The 8,228-nt window shown below is 34.1% G+C and overlaps 1 protein-coding gene across 2 annotated transcripts; it reads left to right on the top strand.

The window, feature by feature from the left end:
• The first annotated feature begins 442 nt into the window (after positions 1 to 442).
• Positions 443 to 7,495, top strand: LOC108326627 (probable protein S-acyltransferase 15). Of its 2 annotated transcripts, XM_017560228.2 has the most exons (7): positions 443 to 765; positions 1,348 to 1,440; positions 1,540 to 1,641; positions 1,717 to 1,788; positions 6,518 to 6,616; positions 6,693 to 6,788; positions 6,886 to 7,495. In XM_017560228.2, the coding sequence occupies exons 1-7, from the start codon at positions 511 to 513 to the stop codon at positions 6,979 to 6,981; spliced, it is 813 nt and encodes a 270-aa protein (XP_017415717.1). In that variant the 5' UTR covers positions 443 to 510; the 3' UTR covers positions 6,982 to 7,495. The 2 variants fall into 2 exon arrangements, with proteins under 2 accessions (XP_017415717.1, XP_052730924.1); XM_052874964.1 differs by lacking the exon at positions 6,518 to 6,616.
• The last annotated feature ends 733 nt before the right edge of the window (positions 7,496 to 8,228 follow it).

Below are 8,228 nucleotides of genomic sequence, written 5' to 3'. Positions count from 1 at the left end.
TAAACATTTTATGGTAATGGGCAATAATCGACGTTGATCGTGCGACATTTGTCATATAAAGTAAATAATGATTTTTAGAGTGAAATACTCATTTAAATTTTGAAGAATTATCCTCTCTTCTAAGTAATCTTTAAATAAATAAATAAACTATTTAAAATGTTTAAAGAATTAGAATTATATCAAGTAATTTATTTTCTCTCTCTCTCTCTCTCTCTCTCTCTCTCTCTATATATATATATATATATATATATATATCATTATATTATACATTTGGCAAAAACTACATTGCTTAAATAGTTTTAATACCTTACAAAGTAAATTAGTCTCTCATCCATTTTTTTTCTTACCATTTTAAAGAAACTAGCCAAATTCCCATCATTTTTTTTACATTGTTAAACTGTTAATAAAAAGCAAAAAAATAAAAATAAATAACTCCTAAAGATTAGTAACTAAGAAATCGAGTGGCAAGAGTGGGAAGATCAAACGGAAGAAGGGGTTGTCTTCTTCTCCATGTCGACAAAGGGCAAAAGGTTTCTATCAGTGCCTGTGTTGGCAGTGTTTTCGTTAATGTGTTTTGTGTATTACAGTTCAATCTTCGTCTTCCTCCATGACTGGCTCAATTTGCAGAGTTCCCCGGGCACTTTGAATGCCTATCTCTTCTCTCTATTTGCCTTTCTCTCCCTCTTCTCCTTCTTTTCCTGCGTTCTCACTGACCCCGGTCACGTGCCTTCTTCATATGCCCCAGATGTTGAATTCTCCAAAGATGTAAGCTTTTCTCACATCTATGCAATGGGTCTCTGTTGAATGAATCCTGGGAATGCTTTGCGTTTACATTTGCTGCTTGGGAGTACGATCTGTGTCTTTAAATGTGTAGCTTCTTTATGTCCCTTGCGTAAATTGAGTAGGAAATTGAAGGGAAATTCTCTGAATCTTGATTTATTTGTAAATTGTCAATGATCAATGCTGCAGGTGCTTCAAATTAGTTGTTATGATGATTATTGAAGAGTTTATGGTGTTTAACTTATGTCTTTTTTATCTTGTGTATATCTTGTTGGAGATCCCAGTTGAGTAGTAATATGACCAAAATAATGTATATCTTATGAGTGAACTTTTGGGCAAGAGTTAGGTCCAAATTGGAATTTTATAATTTTTATGATTAGATTGGATTAGCTTTGATTAGATTCTCTAGCATTGCCTTCTCACTCATTCTGATTTCTTATGGCCAAGGATTTAGGTGTTGCTTTTACATTGTGTAAAGTTGTTGATGTGTTTATGAAAGATTAAGATGTTGATATTGTTATTTTTTTTTTCTTACATATTGATGATCTACTTTATTTGATCTGTTAGAATGAAGCACCGAAGAAATGTGACAAATGCTTTGTGTACAAGCCTCCGAGGACACATCATTGTCGAGTTTGCAGAAGATGTATTCTGAAAATGGTAGGTCAGTTGTAAGTTACTTTGAGTTCGATTTAGCACTTCGGTTCACAAAACAAGGATTAATTTTGATCTTTTTGTTGGTTGCTAAATTTGATGTAGGATCATCACTGCTTGTGGATAAATAATTGTGTTGGTTATTGGAATTATAAGGCTTTCTTTGTTTTTGTCTTATATGCCACCATGTCAAGTATTTATGCTACGGTAAGTTTTCAATCTGGCATCTGCTGCTTCTTTAGTGGATAGTATTTTTATTTGACAAGCTTTTACAATGTGCAGGTCATATTTATAAGCTGTGTATTTCTGAAGGACTGGGACCCCATTAAAGGGAGTTCTCTTAAGATCTTTTATGTAAGTTAAATGCTATTACTATTTAAAGATGTTCTAACATATGTGCAATTAATTTGTACTCCTTACAAATATATAAAAAACTTGTAGGCTATACATATTTATCCTTTCTAAAGGCTGGAGTCTGTTCATACTTCAAAATCTTTCAACAAATTTTTTACCTTTTCAATAATTAAGTTAATTTCAGATGATGGAATTTATCACAGTTACTCGTAATCTATTCATGTTATTACATGTCTCCTAGTTTATTTAATTGCAAATAACTCTTATTTCATTTTTGTTCCAGTTATAAGCCAAGGCATTCTCTTAAGTTGGAGAACTCTTGTACCTTTCCTTCATTCATTTGCTTCAATCACATTTTTACTTCATGCCTGATATATATATATTGCATGGACCGTAATGGGGTTATGTTGTAACTCTGACAACAACCACACTAGTCTTAACAGGGTGTCCCAATGCAATACCTACTGCAGAAAGTTAGCAATTGATCCAAATTATCATAAACCGGAAGAATCAATGATTGCACGTAAATTGAATTTCATCTGGATGGGATTACTACTCAGTTTTTCCACTGAAAACTGATCCAGTCCAGATCGAACTGCACCTATATTTTACTTTGGTGCTGTGTCCGATTAATTTACCAATTTTGTTACTGCTTTCTAGTGTTGCCTTCTACTAGTAATGATGTTTAAGATTGGCTTAGCATAATTTCTATATTAGAATTTGGACTGTTTAGCATGTAAAGTCACAGATTGGATTTTATGTTTGTTGTGACATAGTTTCCATTATGGGTATTGGATCGTGTAGACACAGTTTATTATGTTTTGGATATGATTATTGGACTTTTATATTACGTGTGTACTTCATATTTTTATTTATTTAAAAAACTGAAAATCAATCCAATCCCATCTTATTTAAATTGGATTGGATCAGATTTGGTTAAAAAAAAAGCAAAATTGATCAAATGATGAAAGGCAAAACCACAGTTATTGGAATAGATATTTTCCCTCCAAACTAATCCAGTCCAAATTGTGAGCTTCTTTAAGTCTTATCTCTCTTAGGAGATAGGTTACATGGATTACACAGTATCATTGGACGTGGTTAGAAACCCAATTCTATTGGATATTATTCACCATTTCACCGTTTTAGTAATTTCCTTTATTGGTATTGGATTGTGTATCGTGTCACAAAAATTTATTATGTTTCAATGTAATGATTGTGTATTGTTATAATTTATTTATTCTCTTAATTTGAAAAACTGAAAATTGATTCAGTAACTGATTTAAATTGGATTGGATCAGATTTGAAAAAGAAAAAAATTGATCAAAAAGCCCAATGATTGGATAAGGTAGTTTTTTTCCCCAGAAAACGGAACCAATTGAAATTGCAAGCTCCTTTAAGTCTTATCTCTCTAAGTGAGGTAGGTCACATGGGGTCATTGACTTGGTTAAAAGCCAAATTCTATGGGATATTATTCAGCGTGTCATCCCTTTAATAATTTCTTGTAATGTTGTTCTTGGCTTGTTTTGTGCATTTTCCCTTTCATTGCTTTTCCAGTTCACTATTGCTTAAATATATCTTTATTAAATATATAGTTTATCGTACTCTGAAAATTAACAGTTTTCATGCACTAATTGTGAGAGAGAAATGAGAAAGTCATGCACTAATTGTGAGAGAGAAAATAGATCATTGACTCTGTTTTAGTCACACCTCAAAACTCTTGATTTTCTGTCAGTTTTGTTCTGACGTGTTATGGATCACTGAACATGCACAATTGATATAGAATTGTGAGTTGAATGAGAATTTTCCTTAGCGTGAGTTGGATCAATTGAAGGTGAGCTCGTACCCTCGTAAGGTTTTACAAGTTGGATTCTGAGTTTGACAGCCATAGAATGATTGGGCATATCTATGTTGGAAGAAAACGGGATGGGTAGTGGCTGATGGGTCCCAAACTGACCCAATAGTTGTCAAAGGGGCTTTTATCTGAGAGACTGTTGATTGTTTATGTGATAGGAGAGTCTAGAGTCTCTTGAATTTCTGTATGAATTTCGTTTGCAATACAGACAGTTTACACACTTTGCATATGCAAGCATAATGTTGCATAGTGATCCTCCCCTGTACCTTTGTATAGCGAGGAGTCTTTGGTAGAGGGGTACATTACTTTTAGACCTACTTTAAAGTGAGTCTAGTCTGGAATTCAGTTCTTTAATAAAGTTAAATCCATGTCTCTTGTTAATTCTGCAGTCCCAGTTGGCATTAGAGTTCTTAGATCTCGAGAGTGACACAAGATTCAATTAAGAAAAGGGTTGTGAGAGACCACAAGACTCAATAAATTTGACCAATAGGGATCTTCAAACCCATCTAGAGGATTTGTGACAGTGGGTAGAGGAACCGCATTGATAATTGGATGCGACAGGGAAAATCTAAAGACCCTTGAGACATTGATGATTCTGGTACAGAGCTGTGCGACAGAAATCCTGACGTGGGTGTGGGACTGGAAAGATAGATTGCCTTTCTCCGTGGGGATTATGCATAAGCTTATAGGGAGAAACCACTTTGATTTGTTGCCCAGGGGAAGTCTAAATTGATATGCTGCTTGTGTCACTCTGGTGTTTGTAGTGAGACAAGCCCTTTCATACTCTATTGACACTTATGCCAAGGTTAGGTTATTTATTTGATTGTTTGAGATGGTGTCACTTTGATTATGTGCTGTGATGAGGCAGGAATCTATCAATTGAAACATCTTTGAACACTTTAAGACTAAGGATTTGGCTCACCTTGTGAATTTTCTAGGTATTGTGATGACTCAGTTTGCCACTATTGTTGCAATATCCTAGACGAATTATACTTGTTTGAATACATTCCCATGGATGCAAATAACAAGCATCTGTAGGACAAAAGAGACATTGCATATACTTCATTCTAATAGTTCTAATTTGTTGAAGATTTTACATCAGATTAGAAATAAGATCAATTAAATAAGAGTATATCTCATATTATAAGTTGGTTTTATGAAGATAAGTTAGGCTTAAACTCACTTCTTAATTTAATATCAAAGTTCTTTTTAAACTAGATTTGTTGGGCCTATTGTGTTATCTACTATCAAACCGGTATCAAATCATCCACAAATGTCTAGTCCCAAGAAATGTCTATGTTACTGCTTAAACTCACTTAATATAATTTGTTGCATATATGGTCTCTGTTGGAACGGTACAATACAATCGGCAAGTGTACCGAATTGTTTCAAGTAATATAAAATGGTAAGACCAAGTATCGTTTTCTCAAAAGACTCGTAATACTAAAGAATTGTGCGATTAACAACTCAATAGAACATCACATCATTTACAAATGATGTGCAACAAGATAAATTCACAAATATACAAGGTTGGATTTTGGTATTTGAAGACACTTTGATATGGACTAGACTAGAAATGATGTGAAATGACATTGCTAAGGTTAGTTTTCACCTATTTCACTCTTGTGCTAACCCAATTTCATCTCCTCTCCATCAATTTACTAAAGTCAATCCACAAAAACACTCTAGCCCCAATCCCTTAGGTGAAAGAGCCTAGGTTTTCCCTATTAAATTCCAATCCCTTGGAAAATCTAACAAGCAAACCCGCATTAATGAGCTAGGATTTTAAGACAACAAGTGAATCATCTTCCATCCCTAGAATCAATGACCACAAGGACTCTTGTTTCAGTTCTAGGTTCCATCTTACGTCCCCATAATCCATGAAACCCCAAAATCAAGTCATGAACATTCCTATTACATGCAAGCTTTAAGATCGGAAACAAGAATACTAGCAATTGATAGAAAAGGCATATATATATTCAAATCAATCATCCATTACACAAGAATTCAGAGGCTACATCTAACCCTAACAAGATGAATCTGGTTCTCCACTTCTATGGAGAACTCTAGAGCTTACAAACATGGATGGAAGAAGGAGACCCAAAGAAAGAGAAGCTCCTCACGGTTTCCATGAGCTTCTTTGAGTGAAATCGCGCCTCCAAAAAGACCAAAGACCTAAAACTCTTCGCGTTTTTGAGTTAAATAAAGCAAATCTGCCATCTCTGCAAAATTGGCGCTCAAGCGCCCCTAAAGAGTCGGCACCCGGGCGCACATCAGTCGTGGTGCACTGGAGCTTAAGTGCCCATGGAAAAAGGGGGCCCGAGCACGATTATGCTGCACTGCTTCTTTTTCCCATTTTTGTGCAGATCTGCTTGCTTTTGTAGCTGGTTCAGTTCTTTATATTGTTGGAGATTCTTCCAAGCACATTATTAGCTACAAAATAAAGGGATTATAGATGAAATTACATCAAAGTAGCCTAAAACACAATTATTCATAAAACTAAGATAAAAGAGAGGATTAAGCAAGGTACAAGCTAGAAAATAATTGATTTTGCTACTAAAATAATGATAAGAATTAGCATTATCAATCTCTACTACCATAGAGAGTGAAATACTTTAACATTAAATAATGATAGACTACTTTCTCTATCTACACTTATTTCCTTCACAAGTAAATTATGAAGCAACCTGGTTTTATTTTCCCTCTTTTCTGATAATTATAAACTTATAATTAGCAACTTGGTATTAGAAAATGATGGGTGCTTTACATGGTTTCTGGTGAGAAAACATTCTGAAAACACGAATAACTTGTTCTTTTATTAATCTGTAATTTTCTTAAATCATAATATAACAATAAGACTTATAAAATGGTGCTCAGGTCTTCTATGGAACGATGGTGGTGGGCCTGACCATAACCCTTTTGACTCTTTTTGGATGGCATGTCTACCTTGTTCTTCATAATATGACAACCATAGAGGTTGGTTTTCAGTTGAATGTACTCCACTAAAATACTGTCTTTATGTCGTCGATGTCATTTTGTGCCCTTTTCCCAGTATCATGAAGGAAATCGTGCAAAATGGCTGGCTATGAAGTCTGGGCAGAGCTACCGGCATCCATTCAACATTGGTGCATACAGAAACATTACTTCGGTCTCTCCCTAAACTGTGGTCTCTACTACCACTAATTTGCATGTATGTACTGATAGTGTTTCTTGTCTAACAATATGTGCATCTGTTTCTCCACCAGATTTTAGGTCCAAACATGCTGAAATGGTTGTGTCCGACGGCGGTAAGCCATCTAAAGGAAGGGGTTAGCTTCCCAACATTACGCGATAATTCTTAGGCCTTTCTGGTGAGGTCAAGTCCTGAATTAATAGCAGGTGATACCTATGGATCTTGAAGTGAGGAATTAGTCCTGAATTAAGAGCTCATTGATCTGAATTAGATACTCAGGACATGGAGTTTAAAATAGAAAAGGAAATTAGTCCTTTTGGCAAGGTTTGAAAAATTAAGGTTATGCAATGTCCTCCTGATAGATATCTTTACCAAAATTGTTTTCCAATGTCGCTCTTTCACCAGCTAGCTCCATCATCGATTGTTGAAAATGGAAACTTCATTAGAGGTTGTAAATCAGGTAGCACAATTTTTCTTTGATTTTATTCCTTACGACAGAGTTGAGTCTTGGCATATTTAGAATAGTTGCAGGCATGTCATAATCATAAAGGTTTTCTGATAATGTTGATGGAGAATTTCAAGATTTTTTTGATTTGTAGGTTTAGCCATAGTTGAGGTATCTTTTCTGTTCATGTTATTGAGAAATGACCTTCAGTTTGTATGACTTCTACGTATTTTCTTTTCATCTTGCTGTATGATATTAGATATTTGAAAAGAGCAGGATGGTGTCTGTTCTCTGATTATTTTCATTGATACCAGACAGTCATCATGGATACGGAATATATAACTAAAGACAGTTTCTTTCTGCACCTCCATAATTCTCTTCCAGCACCCCATAATTCTTTTTTCCATTTTATTTTTTTCTGGATTATAGAATGCGGAAGTCGTTTTATTTTCTTAAAAACAGATTTTCGGATTTGACAATTTGAAATTAAAAAATACTTGACTTTTGGATTGTATAATCTAAAAATTATTTTTAACGTTTAGATTATATAATTCAGAAATTATTTTTGTCTTTCAGATTATATAATTTGGAAGTTATTTTTTATAAAAGGTTTTTGTTTAGATATTATAATTTGAAAATTTTTGGAAGTTACAATGTAATTTTGAATTTTTAAAGACAAAATAGAAAATAGTTATCGAGGTGCGAAAGAAAGTTGTGGAAGTGCAGGAAGAAACTGTCATCCCTAAATAAATAAAGCATCTAAAAGGGCTTAATTTTAATTCTAATTATAAATAGGGTGTTGCTCCCTCCACTACCCCAAGTGTTCATGTATCTCTCCACTATTTTCTTTTATTCTAAAAATATTCTACACCTTTCCACTATTTTTTTTTTTATTTCAAAAATATCCTACACTTCCTCACTATATTTAACAATATTTCTCTTTTTTTCTCCACATTAATGGAGCATTCACA

This window comes from Vigna angularis, chromosome 3 (genome assembly GCF_016808095.1).
Source record: "Vigna angularis cultivar LongXiaoDou No.4 chromosome 3, ASM1680809v1, whole genome shotgun sequence".
Lineage (NCBI taxonomy): Eukaryota > Viridiplantae > Streptophyta > Magnoliopsida > Fabales > Fabaceae > Vigna > Vigna angularis.
This window is presented reverse-complemented; position numbering and strand designations above follow the sequence as displayed.

Coding starts and splice junctions, on each gene's coding strand:
- LOC108326627 (XM_017560228.2), top strand. CDS start 511: ATGTCGACAAAGGGCAAAAGGTTTCTATCAGTGCCTGTGTTGGCAGTG. Junction 766..1,347: donor ATGTTGAATTCTCCAAAGAT/GTAAGCTTTTCT, acceptor TTGATCTGTTAG/AATGAAGCACCGAAGAAATG. Junction 1,642..1,716: donor TGTCAAGTATTTATGCTACG/GTAAGTTTTCAA, acceptor TACAATGTGCAG/GTCATATTTATAAGCTGTGT.